This window comes from Gambusia affinis, linkage group LG22 (genome assembly GCF_019740435.1).
Source record: "Gambusia affinis linkage group LG22, SWU_Gaff_1.0, whole genome shotgun sequence".
Taxonomy (NCBI): Eukaryota; Metazoa; Chordata; class Actinopteri; order Cyprinodontiformes; family Poeciliidae; genus Gambusia; species Gambusia affinis.
Window position 1 is genome coordinate 1,023,043 of NC_057889.1, and position 21,194 is coordinate 1,044,236.

A 21,194-nucleotide genomic window follows, 5' to 3' on the forward strand; every position below is an offset into this window, starting at 1 on the left:
TCCGTGTTGACCGAGTCCAACTAACGCAATTTATTGATCCTTACCGGCAACGGATGATCAATACTGGTTAATGTTTCAGTATCACCTGGTTTGACGTTGGATCAGCATCTTTTCACCGCTGGTTCTGGTCCAGGTGGGTGAGGAAACAGCGGATCAGAACCAGGACAGCAGCTCAAACAGATACCAGTTTACAGGCGAAATTGTTTCCTGTTTTTTCTTTTCAACTCCGTTAAAATGCAACGAGTTTTAAAAATCTTTATTTGAACTAAATTCAGCCAGAAATGTAAAATAAGCAGACAGGCTGCAGGAAGCTTTATTTGTTGTTTGCACAAAGATAAATAAATGAAAATCAGCCAAATCCTATAAGTGGGTTTTTACAGTGTTCAAAGGTTAAATTGTTCCAGATCATCTAAATGTTCATTTAGTTGGAGATTCATCATCAGAACCAGTCTGAGCTCTCAATGCTAATCTCTAAAGTTCTGGTTTTTCTCTCTGTCTGCTGATCAGAAACACATGAAATAAATTGAAATAAATTCATATTTGGGTGAAACGTTTCCCTGCAGGCTGCATGCAGAACCGGCGACCCAATCACAGAAAACCTCCAGGCAGAGAAACAACCCGATCCAATCTGACCACAACGTTACAATAATTCAACAGTTTCATGTTTTCCTGCTGTAATTATGTTATCGATCATTAACTGATCAATAACAGATCAATAACAGGATCTGTATAAAATTATCTGGATACCACAACTGAACCCCAAATAAACTTTTGGCTGATAAACTAAATGTAATTGTTACGTGAATTTGTTTAGTTCTGTCTCAGTGCTGCCCTCCTGTGGCTGCCACTGGTCACTAACTTTGTTGTGAGAAATGTAATTTTCATTCCTTGTGTGTCTAACAAATATAATAAATTGACAATAAGGTAGATTTTACTTTGTTAAAAAGTTACTAGATTTGTTTTTTCGTGAATATTCAGATAAATGTTATCAGTGAAAAACATCCGACAGTGGAGATATTAGAAGGTTTTTAAAATCAGAATAAAGGAATTATTTATTTACTTACAAGTTTCTATTTCTGCTGCTTGTTAATTAGTTTAGTTTTATTTCAGGGTTACTGAGATATTTAAACCAGAAACCAGACAGACATGGAACAGGTCAGGATCAACTTCCTGCAGTTTTCCAAATTTCCTACTTTTTCAGATTTAAATCTGTTTAGATTAGAGTGTTTAGGTAAAAAAACAAAAACAAAATAAACATAACTAGTATTTGTATTTAGTTCAACCAGTAATAAAGATGAATCCTGATGAAAACATCAAAATGATGAATTTCTTTTTGTCCATCTGGTTGAACATAAATCTAGTTACATTTAGTTTTTCCTTCACATGGAAACTATTTAAAGTCTGTAAATATTTGTACCTTTAGTCTATAGAGGAACAAAAATATTTATAGAATATTCAATAACCATAAAAATGTCTGGGATCCAACAAATGGGTGAAATATCCTTTATTTTGATCAGGGATTGTTAACTAATGAGAAAAAGCGGAGGGTTTGTGTGCTGACCTGTCCTCATGCAGCCTGAAAGGTCAACGCTCTAATCGATTGCATAAGGTCTGAAACGGGCCTCTGTGTCTACATCTGATCTGTGAACTGATTAAATGTTCTGGTTACTCTAGATGAACCTTCCTGATCGGCTCTTTGCTCATCGTTTCCTGAAGGTCGACGTCTGATCGAATTAAACTGAATGAAAACTTCAACTGATGCTGCACCAAAACATTGGCTGCAAGAAATCAGACCAATAATCAGGAGAATCAGAGAGAAAACAACACAAGGTCTAAAATAAATCTTTTAAATTAAAGTGATACTTTCATCCACATTGATAAAAGTTACTCTGGATGGCTGCAGATTAGGATTTGGTGCTAATCTTCACACAGCGGCTCTCTGACAGCCGTTAGCAACCAAAGACTCTCAACATTTGTCAATTAAACTTTCTAATCCCGCCGTCTCTCTCTCTCTCTCTCCCTCTCTCTCTCTCTTTCTGAGTCTCAGGATTTTAATACTTTAATTTTCATAAATTAATTACATGGATTTTAACGTGTTTCTTACAAAAGTTCCTGCCAGAACCTTTGAATTTGGGTGTTTCTGGTACATCGGTAAATCTGATGCACAACAACAACATGGAGGATGAAGCTGCTTCTCTCCATCCTCTGCCGTTCATTTCTGCTTTCTGACCCGATCCGATTGGACCCTGGAAAACAGCACTTGCATTCAAGTTGTGCTAAAAGGAGTTAGCCTGTCAGTGAAGTTATGCTAACCATGAATCAGTTTGAGTTCTGCTTTTTGTCCCCAGAGTTGTCAGATTACAGCTGCTGATCTGTTTTTTCTTTAATCTGCCGCCCATCCACGCTCTGCTCTGATTGGTCGGTTCCACCTCATTTGAATGTTCACACCAGCTTCCTAACCGGATTTTGCCGAACCCGTCAGTCAACAACAAACACGCTGCTGATGTTGTGAATGTTCACTGGAACCTTCTGGGTCAATATCTGACTTGGACGGAGCTCAAAGTTTCCCAGGTGAAAAAACTCCAACAGCCTCTGAACTGAACTGAGGAAATAATTCACAATTCAACTAAAACGCTGAATTTTTAAAGTGTTTATTAAATAAAAACGTTGTTTTCAGTCTGACTGCAGAAACATCAACATTTTCCTTTAATTTTTTTCAGTTTAGTAAAATCCAGATTAGACCCAAACAGATGATCTCATCCCCTACTCCAACATCTCTAACAAACAGCCAGAGACTTAAAGAGGAGCAGCAAAAGCAAAGGAGGTGGATTAGCAGAGCTGATGTCACCCAGGACATTTTACTGTGGATCCTCGTCTCTGCTGCTGTCAGTCAGAGGCCTCCTCTGATCCTAGCAACACTGACTGCTGCTGGAGCTCCGTCCTGACCTCAGCATCAACGCTGATCTGAGTTACATCATTTAATTTTCCTTTGGAATAAATAAAGTGTTTTTGAATTGAGTTAGATAATTTAAAATGATAAATTATTAACTACATTTAAATCTTTGAAAGAAGAGGAGAAATTAAATTCCAAACATAAATTGATTACAATCTAAAATAGAGTAGAAGTATAAAACACAGTTTTTATCCAGATTCCTCCTTCTGTTGATTCAGAAGTTTGGCTCTTAAATCTGTAAATCTGTAAAATTTAAATTGGTTTGGTCGTTTCTTTAACTGAATTTAATTTTTTTTTCTCTTCCTTCAGAAGGTCCAAGTTTGCATTTCTAAATAAAACTATTATAATTTAATTTGTCTTTATTATTCCAGTCATAGATAAAATATGCATTTTTCTAAATCTAAATCTACTGATATCCTGAAAACAAATATATTTTAGGGATTTTTAATGAGTTTGGACAAAAAAATAAAATCAGGCAGTGAATCAAAAACATCAGTGCTAATTTTTAACGTTTGCTAAAAATAAAAAACTTCAATACAATCTGAGGAAACTCTGCAGTTAATTACAAATATTAGAAAACAAATCCTTGTATGTAATATTTCTCAAAATGAGTCGTTTGTTGAGATTTTAGAAAGAAATAAATAAAGTTTAAAGCGTCAGTGAGGACAGGAAGTCGGGCGTTTTGGGCTCTTCGTTGTTGACGGATAAATCTGGCAGCTTTAGTCTCAAACCTCCGAGATGCAGAACCAGGTAATCATGTTTTCTACCAGTTTTTACCGGATTCGAAGGTTTCGGGTCGCGGCGGCCATCAGCATAATGAGCTTTCTGGCTGATTGGAGATCAGCTCAGATTAATCCCATCAAAATGGATCATCCAGCATCTCCTGGATTAAAGTCTCTTCATCAGCTGGTGACCCCTTGACCTCTCAGGTAGAAACAGGAAGTGAGTTGATTTTAGACCTCATAGGAAGATGAAGAGAGAAATCCTCCTTTTAATATGTGCATAGTTGGAAATTTACAAGAAAAAACAAACTCAGAATTTTTCTAGAAAAAATCTTGAAAGGTCAAAATTTGGACTTTTGATGATGAACCATTTAAAAATGGACCAAATCAAACATAAATGCCAGATTACAACAAAAGCTAATTCACATCATTCAGTCCCCTGCAAACTCAATTTGGTATTTTTTATAAAAAATATCTGATATTAATCTTAAAAAATTTTCTAGCAAATTTCAACTTGAAATTGAAAAATGTCCTTTTTTTCTAGAAATTTTCTGAGAATCATCTCAAAATATTGAAAAAATTTCTAAGTTCATTTTGATTTTGATACCTCAGAAATGTCCAAATTCTTCCTAGAAAATCTCTGAAAATAATCTAAAAGTTTCATTTTTTTCCATCAAATTTGGCCTCAACTCAAGAATTATCTAGAAAACATCTGAGATTAAGAGTAAAGTTTCAGAGTTTTTGGGCTGAAATTTACTCCGTTTTCTATCTCCAAAACAGAGCCGGGTCTGTTTGCTAATATTTATCCAGAGGATGGATTTCTTTAGTGAAGTGATGAGCATTAAAATGCCCCTGATGGCCTCCAGGGGGCTCCACAGAGCAGCAGCTCAACGGCTTGGAGATTCACAGAAGAAGCCAAGTTCACGTAAACTACCATTAAATTTCAATAAATACTCATGGAAAATAATATTCTTCAGTTAGAGAGAAAATATGTAATTTACCTGTAAATTAATGTGGGAATATTTTTGATAAAATATTTGATATGAAAAATGAAAATAAATGTAATAATTGACGAGAGGATGAGAAAGATTTTCATCAAACAAACGCTGCAGCTTGAAACAGAAGATCACTTGGTTTATTGAGAGTAGAACCAGAACAGAAAATGAAACTGGACCCGGAACCGCAACAGAACCAGCGGATCGGACCAAAAGCCAGAACCTGCAGCAGAAATCAACTTCAACTAGTTTGATTTTAAAAATAAAGTTTCAATAAAATTGGTGCCAATTTTTCCCTCTAGGTCGCCATGACGACGCCTGACAGGAAGGAAAAAACTCAGAGAAAATCGACCCATAATTAGATTAACAGTTCTGCTTGTGAAACCAGAACCAGAACCAGCAGAACCAGATTAAACATCTGCCGTCTGGTTCCGCCCCAGTTAGAACCGACCAGAACCAACCGGACCAGGAAGATGACTGAGATGAGTGTGACAGACGCGAATCAGCTTCGTTACCGTAGAAACGATCCCTCAACGGCGCCACTCTGTGAGCAACAAGCAGCTTCAGGAATAAAACAGCCAATAATTTAAAACACCAAACATTTTAATGTAAGTGGTAAAACATAAATACTAGTAAAATCATCAATAATAATTTATTAAGTCGCAACAAAAATATGGATTAATAGGGGCATGCTGCGGTGGCGCAGGGGGTTAGCACGCCCCGCGCTTGGAGGACGCCGCGGGTTCGAATCCCGGTCCAGCCCACCCCCCCCCCCCCCCCCCCCCCGTCCCCCCCGCCTGCCGACTGTCGGAAGAAGATACGAGCCACTAGCGCCGCAAAAACTCTTCGGAGAAAAAAATGGATTAATATCGTTAAGGAAGGATGATAAATCATCATCAACAATAACTGATATTAACTGACATTTTGTTGCCATTTGTTTGTAAAGGGGGCGGAGCTTCAGGCCTCTGGTCATGTGACTGATGGTGATGCAGCAAAGGATTGTGGGTATTTAACTGCACAGCGAAGAAACGGCCTCAACGGAGAAAGGGAAGAAAAATATATTTAATACTGTTAAATATGGACACAAATTTTATATCAGTGCATCATTATTATTAAAATAAATGATTTTAATTATAATATTCACGTTTAGCAACATGAATCAATATTAAAGTACCTGGAGTCACAATATTCTGTTTTACATTTTATCTAGTTAAAATATACATTTTTATTTATATTAGACTAAAATTTGAAATAATCATTAAACTATATAATTTATTTGGATTAATTTCTTAAATGAATTACATTTTCTCCATTGTTTTCCTGGTTCTGTCTGACAACAGAACCAGGAAACGGGTCGGACAAGTTTGATTTAGACTGAAAAATGTTTATTTATTTGCACTAAAATTAAATATTGACGATATTAAAAAATAAATAAGGTGCTTTTTATACAGAAGTTTTTCTCTTTGGTCAAATTTTTACTTTTCCGGAAAAGTTTTTGGGCCACAAACGGCCCCCGAACCGGATCAGAACCACGAGGTTCTGATTTTTGCTCGAGTCTCACAATATGCCAGAGCCTCAGGGAGATTCTGTGGTTAACGGGAACATCAGAACCATCTGGACCGACAGAACCATCTGGACCGACAGAACCTGCTGATTCTGGACTCGGCTGATGTTCTGAAGGTCCAAACGTTTGAAACCGGACTCAGGATGTGTGAAATCATCTGGTTTTAATCAGAAACTGTTCTGTTTTAACTGGTTTGAGTCGGTTCTGTTGGTCAGTGTAAGGACCGGTTCTGGTTCTGTGCAGGAAGTGATGAAGATGCTAAGGCATGGCAGTCCCAGATCAGACCAGTTGGGCCGGTTCTGACCAACTGGTTCTAGTGTTTTCTTCTTGGAGTTCTGATTTGACAGCAAAGGCACACATTAGAGAACCAGAACCTGAAACCCAAACAGCTGCAGAAACGTTTAGTATTCTGGAAAACGGGTCGGTATCAAGGCTAAGAACAGAAACAACAACAGTCCAAACAGGAAGTGACCTCACCTGAGCAGCTCCTCACAGGTGAACCAATCAGAACCGTTCTGCTGTGGGAGTTAAAACCCGGTGCTGGAGTTCAAACTGCGAGCGGCACCATGAGACTGTTCCGACCCGGTTCTACAACCTGCTGCATTCTGGACTTTTTCTCCCTGTTCAAACAGAACTAAACATCCTCTGGACCGGGTCGGATCAGTTTCAGCAGCGTGATCCTTCCAGTCTTTACTGGTCTGAAGCGACCAATCAGCAGCCGCGCTGCTCGCAGTCTGAACACCTGATCAGGTTCTGCATCGAGCTTCAAAGTGCAGATTCAAAGTCAACTTTTTGGTGTTCAAGTGCTTGATTTGTTCTCACATTTATGGCTTCTGAGAGCAGGAGCTGCAGACGCCGCAGACCCTGCAGACGCCGCAGACCCTGCAGACGCCGCAGACCCTGCAGTCCCTGCAGACGCCGCAGACCCTGCAGACGCCTTACAGTCTCTTGGTGTGCTTGGAGTTGTAGTGGCTCCTCATGTCCTTGCGGAGCCGGAACTTCTCCCCGCAGACTCCACAGATGTACAGATGGACGTCCATGTGCTTCTCCAGCTGCTCGCCGCCTGGGAAGATCTGGAAGCACACCTGGCAGATGGTTTCTCCGGCCGACAGGTGTGAGATCATGTGGCGGACGTGGTCGTGCTTCAGGAAGGTTCCCTGGTCGCAGACGGGACACACGTAGCGCGCCATGCCCTTGTGCATGTCGGTGTGCAGCCGCAGCTGGCGCTCCCGCAGGAACTGCTTGCCGCAGGTCTGGCAGGTGAACTGTTTCTCCTTGGTGTGGACGGTGTAGTGCTCCCGCAGGTGGCAGCGCTGGTAGAAGCCTTTGCCGCAGATGCTGCAGAAGTGTTTGCGGCGGTGGTCGGGCTCCCCGCCCTCCTCCAGAGCCACGGGCCGAAACAAGTCCTGTTCGTGACAGGTCAAGGCGTGCTCGAGCGCCAGGCTCTCGTTCTGGAACAGCAGGCCGCAGTGAGGGCAGGCCAGGTCGGCGGCGTCCAGCAGACCCTCGTCCATCCCCTGAGGCTCCCCCAGCAGCGACAACTCGTCCTCCCCGTGGGAGTCCGACTCGGCGCCGTGGGACTCGCCGCAGCGCTCGGCGTGTTCCTGCAGCTGCCGGCCTTTGATCAGAACCTGGCCGCACCGCCCACAGGCGCATATGTGGCCCATGTGGTTGGACAGGTAGTGGGGGGACTTGTCCTCCTCCGTCAGAAGAGCGCCACAGAGTTCGCAGGGAGCGCAGTCGGCTTCCTGCTTCTCATCCTTGACCTTCCGGAGTTTAGCGGGGATCCCGGAGTCGCTGCTGCTCGGCAGGTGACCTTCGGCCGACTGGCTGCAGCTCTCCAGACCCGACACTCCCGGCTCCGACTCGCGGGTCAAACCCATCCTCTCCCTCAGCGAGTCGCCCACCTGGACCGTCTCGATCTCAGGGAACAGGCCTTCCTCCGGTTCCGTTTTGATGCTGCGGGTGGAGCCGGGCTCGCTGTCGCTGCCGGCCGCCAGCGACCTGACGGGCAGCTCCGAGTCGGCCCGACCGTCGGCCCAGTCGTCCTCGCCCTTACAGACGACTCTCTGCTCCTCGGCGCTCTCGGAGGCGGAGCTCTCCCCCTTGCCGGAGCTGTTGTCGCCCTCGCCGTTGCCTCTGGGCGGGTGGTAGGCCTTCCTGTTGGTGCAGGTCAGGATGTGCTCGATCAGCAGCTTCTCGCAGCTGAAGACGAAGCCGCAGTCGTCGCAGGTGTAGGTCCGGCCGAATCTGGGCCGGTCTTTGAGAGCAGAACTTCTGCCGCCGGGCCGCTTCCTCAGGTCACATGGCTGCTCGGCGCCGCTGTCCGCTGTGGGCGGAGCCACGATCAAAGCTGTGCTAGCCACCTCCTCCACTGCCACCGCTACTGCTGGCGCCGCCCTGCTGGCAGCTACGGGAACAGCTGGGCGCCCTGCGCTGCTGCTGGTCGTCGCCTTCGGTAGAAGCTCCGCCTCTGGCGCCGTGGACCTCTGCTGCTCGTACATCCGCACTCCGAACATCATCTTCCCTCCAGAGACGCCGGTGGAGGAGCTGGAGGAAGAGGAGGAGGAGGAAGAGGCGGAGGAAGACGGGGTGAGGTTGGAGCTGCGGATGTCTCGGAGGTCCTCCAGCGAGTCGGGGATGTAGTACATCTGCAGGTAGGACATGGACGCCTTCAGCTCCTCGAACTCGTAGCTGCCCACCACGATGCGGCCGAGGTACATGAGCTGCAGGATGAGGTCGAAGCACTCGGCGCTGATCTGCATGTTGCTGAGGTCCAGGTGGCCCGCCCCCTGCTGGTCGCGGATGAACATCATCCGGAAGTAGGAGCTGCAGGCCGCCAGCACGGCCTTGTGGGCCCTGAAGTAGATGTCGCCGATGGCGATGAGGCAGTCGCACAGGAAGCCCCACTCCCGCTGGTTGTTGAGCTGCTGGAGGACGTGATCGCTGTGGCTCGGCCTCGCCATCGCCCTGGAGACGACGCAGGAACACACGGTTAACGCCTGAAGAGTCCCGCAATGACTCAGCAACATTTAACCCGAGTCATCACAGCATTCGACCTCTGGGGGGTTTCCAGCCCTGCTGCAGGGCAGGAAACCACCTTCTGCTGCACAAACCAGATTCATGTGAGCCTCCTCCGAGGATTGGTCTGAGTGAGACCTCTTACCGACACAAACCAGCTATGAAGGCCCATCAGGCTGGAATGTGAAACATCTCAGTAATCTGAATATATCATGTTGAGTCAAGATTCCTGCATATTGCAGAAGTGTTCATAACCTTTGACCTTTCCCACACGTCCAGCTGATCTGTGGGAGAACCCCCTTTACTCTGATACCTTGAAAAAAAATCCAGTGCAATATTTAGCAACTAGACCTCAACATCCCCCTGAACACGTTTTTCATCGAATTTCTCCTGCAATAAATGTTTAAATTATTTCTAAGGTTTTCAAACTAAGAAAAACATCAAACTTTTCTGCTTTTGATATTTTCAGCTGAAAACTGAGAAAATGTTGCAACTCTGGGCAGAACTCGGTTCCCCATCCAACCGATTCTAGTTGTGGAAATTCAATGCAATTATTGCATGAATAAAAATTAAAACTTGCGTTTGTTATCATTGCATCCATATTTAAAACCTTAGGAGCCTGGTTTAAATCAAAGCAGATTATTGGGCTAGAATGGCCTAGTCAAAGTGAGAAACTGTGGCAGGACTTGAAACCTGATGTTCAGAGGAAAACTCATCAAACAAAAACTGAAATGGAAACGAAGCATGGGGACATCAGAACCAGAACCAGAGTCCACAGAACAGCTGCAGGTCCTGGAGGTTCTGGAAGGACTGAGGCTGCTAATGAAACTAGAGGTCCTGGTCCAAATGACGGAAAGCAGAAATTTATCCTGCAAAAATACAAGATGTTCTCATCACGATGACCACAGAAGAACAAGAAGTTCTGGACGGAATGATGCGGTTCTGGATCACATGTGAGACAACATCTACATTAAATCTGTGGTTGGTTCTCCGAAATGTTTGGACCAGCCCACTGAGGATGGTCCACAACTTTACCTTTCTAATAATAATCAAGATTATTTTATCATTTCAAATCATGTTCTGTGTTTTGTTCAAATATTTGGACAAAGTTTTGCTTCCTTTGCCTCCTTTACCTAGGAACTCCGTGATAAAAAACAGAGAATTAAGACGTCATTCAGTCTCCAGGAGCTTGTTTAGCCCCAACGAGACGCCCACGACCGCAGAACTACTGCGGGAGCAGCCACGCACTTACCGGCTGTCAGCTCCACGCACTGCGAGGCGAGGACGGGCTACGTTCGGGGTCGGAAAGCTTCGAAAGGCCGGCGGCGCTCCGAAGCTAAAATGGAGATCAGTAACTAGCTGCGGGAAGCTACGTGTTAGCCTAGCCTGCACGGGAAGTTACCGAAGTAGGACTTTCAAAGTAAAAGATCATAACAAGGAACAACACGCAGTTCTAATCGGAGGTTAGTACCGTGAGGCACCACGGGAAAGAAAGTATTACATTTTCATCATCCAGGTTCAAATATTTATGCAATATTGATCTGTAAGCCCTATTTGTAGCTAACAACTAGAAAGTACCAACCACAAAGCAACAAAATATATCAACAAATAAATTATAGAAATAAAACAATACTTATATAAAACGTTTAAATGCACGCATCAATTAAGATGAGAATTCTTTTGTATTTAGGTCATAAAATCAAAATAAGCTTTTTTCAACTTTGGTTCCATTATACTCCTAATGAAAGCATTTCAAAAATACACATTAGATTACATGCCGTTGGGAAACGTTTTTCTTCTTTCTAGTATACACACACACACACACACACACACACACACATATATATATATATTTCTCTATATATTTCTCTCTCTCTCTCTCTCTCTCTCTATATATATATATATATATATATATATATATATATATATATATATATATATATATATATATATAGAGAGAGAGAGAGAGAGAGAGAGACTGTTTTACAAAAGAGGAAGACATGGTTGGCCTGGGGACTATATGACGGCAGTGAGAAAACACTTTAAAGAAAGTGCTTTCTGAAACTTATAATGTTCCCAAACAACATTTAGATTTATACTAGAGTTATAATTCAATTTAATGTGTAAATTAATTACCTTACTAAATAAATATTATAAACTTTATTATAATCTATGTAATTGATTTACAAACGTTTTTTATATTTACAATTTTTTTTTATTTTTATTTTTTTTACATTCTAAAGCGACACTTATTTTGAAAATCCGTCCCGGATACGACCTGACTGAACGCAGACAGCGGCGTTACAGAGCCACATCTCTCCCGCAAACGACCCGCCACCCCCGCACTGCCACCGCACTCTGCAGCAGGCCGTTTTCCCTCCGCTGTAGCCGAGCAGGCAGCTTCGCGGACCGGCCAGGAAGTCGTTAACTCACCCGAAGTCTGACGGAAGCCCGCGAACGAGCTGCTTCTGTCGGCGGCGGAGGGGCTGCGGTTACCGGGGAGACGGAGCTTTTTCCTGCCGGGACAGGTTGTTGCGTTTCGGGCGGAAAGTTGAGACGAAGCGGCGCCTCTCCTTTCTCTCCTCCTGCAGGATGATAGAACTTCCGCACTGAGTGCCGCACCGTCACTGAAGAGTGTCAAAATAAAACGCATCCGGTTCTCCACCAAGCTGTGCTAGCTGCTAACCTCATTAGCAAGCTGAGCCGGCCAGAGGCATTAGCAAATTCTGAGGCTGTTTTGATGTTTAAAAACTGTCATGAGTTTAAAACTTGCCTTTGTTAAAAAACGTTTGAATGGAAAAGCAAAACATATATTTCTGAAAGTAATTTATTTTTGAAAAAACAACCAAATCACAATTGTCCTGTCTGTTTTATTTTCTTGTTTTATAAAGACGACTGGTTATGGTCTAGAGCAGGGGGGCCCAACGTGGGTTCTTGAGGGCCGGCATCCTGCACGTTTTAGTTCTCTCCCTGATAGTAATAACCTTTTCAGCAGGTCAATGTTCTTTTTATGTCTCCTAACAGCCATCATCTGATTCAGGGGCGTTAAACCAGGGAGAGACTAAAACATGCAGGATGCCGGCCCTCCAGGACCCACTTTGGGGCCCCCTGTTCTAGAGCCTGTAGAGCTGATTGTGTGAACAAGAATGAAGATATCTCTTTGTATTCAGAGGCTTATAATTCTGCTGCAACACAGACCTCTACAGGAGATCCCCTATAGAGACAAAAAGCCTCCTTACATCACCCTAATCTTCATGTCCTAGTCAAAACAAACGTTAATATTAGAAAAATAATTCACACTTAAATTTATCAGGGATCTTAATACATTGCAGCTAAGAAAAAGTATTCACACCCTTTGCACCTTTAGCAGTGATCCCTGCCTGGGTCTCTGCTGGCTTGGTTGGTCAGGTTGGATGGGCAGCTACAGAATGATGCTGCCACCACCGTGCTTCATAGGCTGGCTGGTGTTAAATAGCCCAGCTATGAAGGCTGGAGCTTTTCCCCAGACATACTGTTGGAGTTTGGATCAAAAGCTCCTGAATTCGGTCCATCAGAGCAAAGACCAAAATGTATATTTTTTAATGTAATCTTTATTTAACTCGGTGAGTTACTAAAACACATTCTTATTTACAATAAATTGTTTCCATAAAGAAAAGCATATATCAATGAAAAACTATACAAGTATTTATTTTAAGTTTATGTAAATTATTATTATTATTATTATTATTATTATTATTATTATTATTATTTAACTAATTTATTTATTTGGCATTTTCAGACTTCCATATAAGCCTGGAAACAATCTCTGGTTCCAGCTCCCAGAAATATTATTGACAATAATAATAATAAGATTTATTACTTCAATTATATTTGTGTTTTAAAGATTTTAACCTTAAAATTAAATAGAAATCTTTGTCATTTTGTTAGAGTCTTTGCTTTGGATGATTATTGATTATTAACTAGGATTTATTTGGCTTTACAGCGAGTTCACGTGACCAGAGAGCCCTTTTGACCCGTTCTCTCGCGAGACGTGACGCGGCTCTTCGCGAGATCACGTCTGCAGCAGCAAATCGGCTCCTGAAGACAATCTACTCGTTTCTGCGGTAAGAGACTGATTAAGCCTGCGCGTGCGCGACAAGCGCCGGCCGAGCGCGTGTGCGGGACTCGGAGCGCGTGCTCGCGGGCCTGTGTTTGCGCGGTGTCGCTGATGGGGACGTGTGTGTATGTGTGTGTGTGTGTGTGTGTGTGTGTGGAGGAGAGCGGGATGGATGGATGGAGGCTGTAGCCTAACGGGCGCGACGCGGCGTGCACGCGCGTCGGCTGTGCTTGACGACCACCCTCGATCTTCATCCTGCTCCTCTTCCTCTGCGCGCGTGCTCTGGCATCCTGCTGGTGACCTTCAGTCAGGAGGTCACATGTCCAGCTGGTCAGGGGTTTTGGAGGTGGGCGGGGCCACCTGCCGTGGACAGGTGTGCCCAGGTTCTGCGCGTGCACGTCTCAGCTCAGATACCTAGCAGCGGACACGTGAGGTGTGTGTTCAGGTGTGTGTTCACAAACACAGAGAAGAGAGGCACAACAGAGGCCGCAAAGCTCAGGAAGCTGCCCGTTACCATGGTTACGGATGCTGGAAACTGTCCAGAGGCGATGCACAGAAATCTGAGGCCCAACATGAGTTCAGCTTTTGGCCCTTCAAAATAAAACTCAAGCTCTGTTTATAGGACAGATCATTTTGATGGAGGGTTCTGCAGGAGAGTCGCCGTTTGGTACTGGAGCTTTTCCCAGTGATCCCAGTCTGGGTGGGACTCCCTCAGGCTGCAGATCACCTCTGACCACCATGTCTGAGACATTTAATATAACATTAGGAAATATTAATGCTGGTTAAATTTAATTTCAATTGGTTTTAAATAAAACAATGATCCAAACTAGAAGATATGGACTTGAAACTTTATTCATTTATTTATTTGTTTGTTTGTTTGTTACAACATTTAAAAAATTATTACCTTTCTGTAGATTTTTCTCCTGTGACTTCATGTTACTGGAGTCACAGAGAGAAAGTTGATTATTGCTGTTAAAAAAGTATTTTTTTTAATCATTAGTAATCAATAACTGCATGTTATGGTTTTGACTTATTGACATTTATTGACGTTTTCATGAAACCAGCAGGAGACGATCCAGGTGATCAAACATCAATAATCAGAATTTATTGTCAAAATAAAAATAACATTTTTTAAATCATGGTTTATAAATTCTTCTGATCACTTTAACTTTATCTCCTTTTCAAGTTTTAAGAATTTGACTGAAATTTAAAGCTCAAATTTAATGAAATATTCAATACAAAAAAACTTAATGTTTCCACAACTGATGTCATCAAAGTCGTTATGGATGATGATGCTATGGATGTCCAGCAGCAGTCAGTGTCGCAACGGTTCTGAGGAGGCCTCTGACTGAAGGCTGTTGCTGTATGACGGTCACATGACCATGATGACATGCTAGCAGGTAGCAGAGATGATATTCAAGGCTAGCTCTGCTAATCCAGCCCCTTTGCTTTTGCTGCTCTTCCAACCTGCCGTTTGGTTGGAGAGAAGCTGGAGGAGGGGAGACGATCCTCTGGGATTTGGGGTCAAAGTTCAGGTCATATTTGAACTTCTAAGATACAAATTAGTCATAAAAAATGATACCTTGTTACCATGGTTACGCATTGTTGCAGCTGTCAGAAAGTGAAACAGAGTGAGATGAAAGTATGAAGTTCTGTTTGGGTCGTGTAGGTCGGGTTCTGACCCGGTTCTGACCCAGTTCTGCGTTCCAGGCGGGCCATGGAGGTGTCGTCCCACAGCCTCTTCCTGCTGCAGCAGCTCAACGTGCAGAGAGAGTTCGGCTTCCTGTGCGATTGCACCGTTGCCATCGGTAACGTCTACTTCAAGGCCCACCGGGCCGTTCTGGCCGCTTTCTCCAACTACTTCAAGATGATCTTCATCCACCAGTCCAGGTAAAAACACCTGAGGATGTTCAGCTCAGAAAACTACAAGAACTCTGAGGGGCAGAAGAAGAAACTGGGTGATTAATATGATGATAAATGATTGACTCAGGAGTTTTAATCAATTTCAGATTCATTGATTAGGATCAGATGATCATATAATCTAGATTAGATTTGTTGGATTTGTTCATCCTAATTAGGTTTAGTTGATCCTGACTGAAGCCAGATCATTTTACTCAGGTTGAATTTATCTCGACTCTCAGCTGGTCCTGATTTAGATTTTTATTCTTCATTTGGACTGAATTTTTATTTTTAATTTGCATTTGGACCAGTTTATGCTGATTGGGATTAGTTAATCTCAGAGATTAACTAATCCCAATCTAATCAGAGATTATGTTGATCAACTAATAAGTGGTCTGTTATCTTCATGCTAATTATTAGCATATTTTTGATGTAAATGTGATTATACAAGTTTATTTAATCCAGATGATTTCAGATTTTAGTTGATGTATTGTTTTAGATCCTGCAGTGACCTTTGACCTCCTGCCTCCTCAGTGAATGTATAAAGATCCAGCCCACCGACATCCAGCCAGACGTCTTCAGCTACCTGCTGCACATCATGTACACCGGGATGTGTCCCAAGCAGCCGGTGGACCAGAGCCGGCTGCAGGACGGCATCAAGTTCCTGCACGCCTACCAGCTGTGCCGCAAGCCGGGCGACGCCGCGGCCGATGCCGCCGCCGACGGCGTCCGCATGTCCAACCTGTACGGCATCCAGATCTCCTCCCAGCTGGCCAGCAAAGACACGCCGGGCGTCCCCAAGGCCGCCGCAGCGTCCCGGGCGGCACCTGAGCCGCGGTCCCAGCTATCCCTTGCCGTGGGACTGGACGCCGTCCCACAGGACCACCAGCAGGCGGCGCTGCGCAACATCTGCTCCGTGACGTCGGCGGACGACTCGGACGTCTCCGGGCGCATCAAGCAGGAGCAGGTAGAGGAGGAGGACGGCGAGGCGGAGGATGGGGGCCCTCAGGGCGGCAGCCCGCTGTTCAAAGGGCGCCCCCTGCTGCTGCAGTGCCCGCGCTGCGGGGAGCGCTGCTCCTCGCCGGAGGACCTGAGGGAGCACCTGTTCAGCCACGCCCTGGACCCCGCAAGCCTCATGGACGGGCTGCCACCGCCTGGCGCCGACGAGCCGCTGCCGGGCGCCGCGGAGCCGCTGGACGCCGGCTGCCTGGAGGAGGCGCTGCGGCAGAGTCAGGTGCTCGCCAACCAGCTGGCGGCAGAGCTGAGGCGGAGCCGCGGCGACGGCGACGGCGGCACAAGCCCCGCCCCCACCGTCCTCCACTCCCGCAAGCGGAAGATCGCCTGCGCCGTCTGCAGCCTGCGCTTCTCCCACAAGAGCCAGCTACAGGAACACATGTACAGCCACACCGGCAAGCCGGGCCGCTTCCACCGCTACAACCGCCTCTGCAGCCAGCTCTTCCAGGGCTCCGCCCACTTCTGCGACGCCGCCGCCGGCGAGCCGGGCGGAGGGGACGGGGCCTCGGCCGCGCTCTGCGAGGACGCCAACCGGGACACGCAGGACAACGGCAGCTCCTGCTACTCGCTGGACTCCGAGGTGTCCCAGGAGAGCGTGGACGGCGTTCCCGTGGAGTGATGATGATGTCATCACCGGGGACTGTGTACCTGTGCAGGTGTGTGAGTGTGTGAGTAAGCCAGTCATTCTCTGAGTTTCTCTCTTTGTGTTGAACTTTGTGGAATGCTCCAGCTGCTGCTGCTGCTGCTGCTGATGATGATGATGATTACGTCATCCTCATCTCGGTAGAACGTCCGGTTGTGAGGAAGAGGATGCTGGGCCAGCTCTTCATCATCAGACAGCCTTGCCTTGATGACCGACGGCCGCCTGGCAGCTCCAAGCTTCGTGACAATCTGCAGCTTTTTGACCAATCAGCTCCTGGATCTGGAGCGGAGTCCTGGTGGAAAGAAAGTACACCCCACCTTACAGAACCACGTCAGTTCTGACAGCAGACTTCAGGACAGAAACGTTTCACACATCAGATGTGAACACAACACAGTAAAAGTTCACTAAATATTGTCACACTGACTTCATCTTGATGTTTACACTGCAATGCATCCTGGGTAGATGACATATGCTGAGCTAGCTGCTATGAAGCTAGCTCCAACAAGACAGAACAGAAACACTGAACAATGTTGAAGCCCTTCAATTTGAACTGGAGCGTTAGCTTTAGCTAATGGTATTAGCTCTAGTTAATGATGTTAACTGTAGCTAATGTTGCTATTTCTGGCTAATGGTGTTAAATCTAGCTAGCAACATTAGCTAAAATCATTAACTATAACTAATGGTTTTGGTTTAGGTAAAAACAAGAGCCAAAACCTAAACTATGACTATTAGCTTTAGCTAAGCTCTCTTCCTTAGCATCTTATATTTTGTTTATAGGCTAACATTGCTAACGTCCGCTGTAACCGACACAAACAACATAAGAAAATTAGAACATATTTAGTCCAACTAGTCATGGATCCATTTAAACATTTTTCTCATTTTCTGGTGGTTTCAGCATCTCAAAATGGATCCAAATCAGCCTCAGATTTTCACACAGTGAGGCTGTGTTGCTGCTCTTTAACCTGGGAAGGGTTCCAAGGTCGAACTGTCTGAAGTTCAAAGGTCAAACTGTCTGAGGTCCATCATCCTCCAGAGGAAAACATGTCACAGATCTTCCTGTTAGTGAACTTTCTAGCAAATTCAGTCTCAAATCACAGAAATGGTCTGTTAAAGGCCTCATTCAGAAGAAAAGGTCAAAGGTCATGACCCTGAGCCAGGTTGGGACACAGCTGGCCTTTTTCCTGACTGTAAACACAGTGGTGGAGGGGTCATGATGTGGGCTTGTTTTGCATAAACTTCTCTGTATCCTGAAGGTTTTTGACCAAACCGGGTCGTCAATGGAAACATGAATGAAGGTGTTTCAATGGCCTAGTCAAAGTCCAGAGAGCTGATTGGACCGGACAGAATTCAAGGCACAGATTTTATGGGGTGTACTTACTTTTCACCAGAGTTAGATCAGTCAGATGTTTACAGGCTGTGTTTCGGTTCTGCAGCCATGACGATGTTTTATTTTCTGGTACTTTTGAAAGTTTGCGGCCTGGGATCAGTTTCTGCTTCAGAGATCTGACTGGAGGACAGCAGAGTCAGAATCGATCAGGTGTGTTAATTCATAGTCAATAATCCCATTCAGATTAGCTGTAAAATCAGAAAAAGAAATCCAGAATGCTCCTTTAAAGCTCTTTGCTGCTGCTGGGGTCAGAGGTCACATGACCAGGACGGTCCAGTCATGGGCCACTGAATGCGTGACTGTCGTCTTTCTCTCCGTGTGTCACCATAACAACAAGAAGTTCAGTGTCGACGTGTTTTTGTACACGTTTTGTTTTTCATCGATGGAAATGTTTTGTAAATAAATGTCCTTTTTCCACCAATCACGTCGCAGATCTTTAATTCTCCCTCGTCCAGTCAGAGAGTCGATCACTCAGGAACTTCTTTGGTCGAAAATGAATGAATTATTCTAATAGAAATGAGCTAAAAATGTGATTTATTTAGAATAAAATGACCCGAAAAACAGCGGACCTCTGGGTGCACTGGCAGGCTCAGACCAGAAGGGGGCAGCAGAGGACCGAGAAAAGTGTTTGAGACATTTAAAGGGAAGCATCTTTAAATAAAAAATCATAAATACATCAAAACAAATGCAGAATTATGACTATTACTAAAAGTTTTATTTTATTAATATTTTTTACTATTTATTAGTTTTATTTTATCACTGATTCATATTGTTATACCTAAACCAGTGACAGATTTCAGTGATTTATTCAGCTAAACAAACTGATTATTTTCCTTTAACTTCAGGATCTCTGTGTTCAACTTAAGGTGATAAATTAAAAACATTAATTAGGATTTTTGTTTGCATCTGGTAAGAACTGCAGAAATATTTCCGGTAAATTCCCAACTGCTACAGGAAACTAAAAGTAGAAAACAAGTAAATTATCAGAGGAAAAAAACAACATTTAAAACAGAAACTGCTCAATGATTCATCTTTAAAATGAGGATGAACAGAATTAAACTATTTTTGTCTTGTTTCTCTAATTTTTCATCATATTTAGTTACATTTAAGTAAATTTACGTTACAATCAGCTCATCTGAAAACATGAAGCTTTTTCACTCAGATGTAACAAATTAACTCATTTTTATTCTGATTGAGTTTTTTGTAGTAAAAACGTCACAATATCGTGCAATAAAACATTACCTTTGTCACCTGCAGGTGGCGCTGATCAGTTCCCACCTGTCTGCACATGAAACCAGCGTGTAGAAATAAAGCCCAAGTTTGCCTCCATTTCCCAGAATGCCTTTCGGACTCAGCGTTCGGCTTGGTCGCCGCGCTGTTGCTTAGGGACAGATGGGGGTATTTTTACTCTCCATCTCTATAGAAACAAAAGCTGCTGCTCTTCTTCACACCTTTAAAAATAAACATAATCAGGAGGATGAAGACCTGCTGCACATCGATCACTGATCATTGATTACTGATCGGTCAAACAGCGGAGGGGTTTATTTCCTGTGTGACAGGAAGTCAGAGAAACACGAGAAGAAAACCAGGATCCACTTCAGCTTCAGATTGTTGCTGAAAGAAGTTCTGCTGCTTCTATAAACGTATAAACATTTTCATCTGCATTTATAATTTATTTTAACTCTGATCAAATCTAATCTGATCATTAGCATAACAAAAACAAACCGTGCTGCGTTCAGGGACAGATGGAGCAGGAATTTTAATTTATTAGATTTCAAGAATCAGCTGGTCTAAAAATGAATCAAAACCACCAAAATAAAAGAATAATTATTAACTTGTTCCTGACATTTCAACATTTAGAACGGAAATAAATAAAAATAAGCATAAAATATTGAGATCAACTGATTTATTTAGTAACTGAGAGACAAACTGGGAATGAAACTGAAGAAAACAACCTAATTGAGACTTTTATACCATAAAATGTCTTTATTATTATTATTATTATTATTATTATTATTATTATTATTATTATTATTATTATTGCTATTATTACTATTTAGCTCCTGTGACTCTGTCCTCTTTTTTTATAAAGCATCTTAATTTTAGTCAGACTGGATGGAGAACATCAGTTTTCTGGACTTTGACTAAGCCATTTTAACCATCCCTGCCAGTCTTTTTTTTTGAAGGTTTCCTTCCAAGATTGTCCTAATTTAGTTCCATCCATCTTCCCATCAACTCTGACCATCCTCCCACAGCATGATGCTGCCACCACCGTGCTTCACGGTGTGTTCAGGAAAACCAACTTGTTTCAGTTTTGGTTTCTTCTGAACAGAGAAATTTCTTCCACAGGTTTCCTGAGTCCATCTGGGCTTTAGGTGAACCGGAAAAATTAATCCTGGCCTTTTCCTCTCCTTCATGTCAGGTTCAGGTCCAGTCCAGGTCCAGTCCGGTCCAGTCCAGGTCCAGGTCCAGGTCCAGGTCCAGGTCCAGGTCCAGGTCCAGGTCCAGGTCCAGACCTGGCGGGTCGTCCATCTTGTCTCCATGTCTCTCTGAGACGTTCAGAACCTCAGATGTTGTAGAACCAGAACCTGCTGCTGCCTCCATGTTGCTATTTTAATCATCTTCCTCTTCTCTCTCTGCTGTCACATAAAATGTTTTAAATCTCCTTCCTCTGCCTACATGCATCTGTAGCTTCTCTCTGTGTGTGTGTGCGTGTGTGTGAGTGTGTGTGTGTTGTTTGTTTTGAGACTTTCTGATGAAATCTGACAGAAATTCGTTAAAAGAAATAAAATCCTCGCCCCCTGAGGCGATGTCACTTCCTGCCGCGCTGCTGTCAGCTTATTGAGCAACAGACCGGTGTGAAACGCCAATCAGTGCAGTTGCCATGGAGACCGAGGCGG

General features: G+C 43.9%; 2 protein-coding genes across 7 annotated transcripts; one reads left to right on the forward strand and one right to left on the reverse strand.

The window, feature by feature from the left end:
• Positions 1 to 4,788: 4,788 nt before the first annotated feature.
• On the reverse strand, positions 4,789 to 12,185 carry zbtb1 (zinc finger and BTB domain containing 1). Of its 2 annotated transcripts, none has more exons than XM_044107087.1 (2): positions 11,689 to 12,185; positions 4,789 to 9,204 (listed from the first exon to the last, which is right to left on the reverse strand). In XM_044107087.1, the coding sequence occupies exon 2, from the start codon at positions 9,198 to 9,200 to the stop codon at positions 7,173 to 7,175; it is 2,028 nt and encodes a 675-aa protein (XP_043963022.1). In that variant the 5' UTR covers positions 9,201 to 9,204; positions 11,689 to 12,185; the 3' UTR covers positions 4,789 to 7,172. The 2 variants fall into 2 exon arrangements, with proteins under 2 accessions (XP_043963022.1, XP_043963023.1); XM_044107088.1 differs by lacking the exon at positions 11,689 to 12,185 and adding an exon at positions 10,508 to 10,631.
• zbtb25 (zinc finger and BTB domain containing 25) lies at positions 9,255 to 19,239 on the forward strand. 5 transcript variants are annotated; one of them, XM_044107089.1, is made up of 4 exons: positions 9,255 to 10,718; positions 13,238 to 13,358; positions 15,062 to 15,241; positions 15,785 to 19,238. In XM_044107089.1, the coding sequence occupies exons 1-4, from the start codon at positions 10,154 to 10,156 to the stop codon at positions 16,881 to 16,883; spliced, it is 1,965 nt and encodes a 654-aa protein (XP_043963024.1). In that variant the 5' UTR covers positions 9,255 to 10,153; the 3' UTR covers positions 16,884 to 19,238. The 5 variants fall into 5 exon arrangements, with proteins under 5 accessions (XP_043963024.1, XP_043963025.1, XP_043963028.1 ...); XM_044107093.1 differs by lacking the exon at positions 9,255 to 10,718 and having other exon boundaries at positions 13,041 to 13,358; positions 15,785 to 16,932; positions 17,052 to 19,239; XM_044107092.1 differs by lacking the exon at positions 9,255 to 10,718 and having other exon boundaries at positions 13,041 to 13,358; positions 15,785 to 16,920; positions 17,052 to 19,239.
• Positions 19,240 to 21,194: the final 1,955 nt, after the last annotated feature.

Excerpts from the sequence above, each read along its gene's own strand:
- zbtb1 (XM_044107087.1), bottom strand. The coding sequence starts at position 9,200 with ATGGCGAGGCCGAGCCACAGCGATCACGTCCTCCAGCAGCTCAACAAC.
- zbtb25 (XM_044107089.1), top strand. The coding sequence starts at position 10,154 with ATGACCACAGAAGAACAAGAAGTTCTGGACGGAATGATGCGGTTCTGG. Across the intron at positions 10,719-13,237 it reads ACACGCAGTTCTAATCGGAG|CGAGTTCACGTGACCAGAGA; the intron begins GTTAGTACCGTG and ends TTGGCTTTACAG. Across the intron at positions 13,359-15,061 it reads ACAATCTACTCGTTTCTGCG|GCGGGCCATGGAGGTGTCGT; the intron begins GTAAGAGACTGA and ends TCTGCGTTCCAG.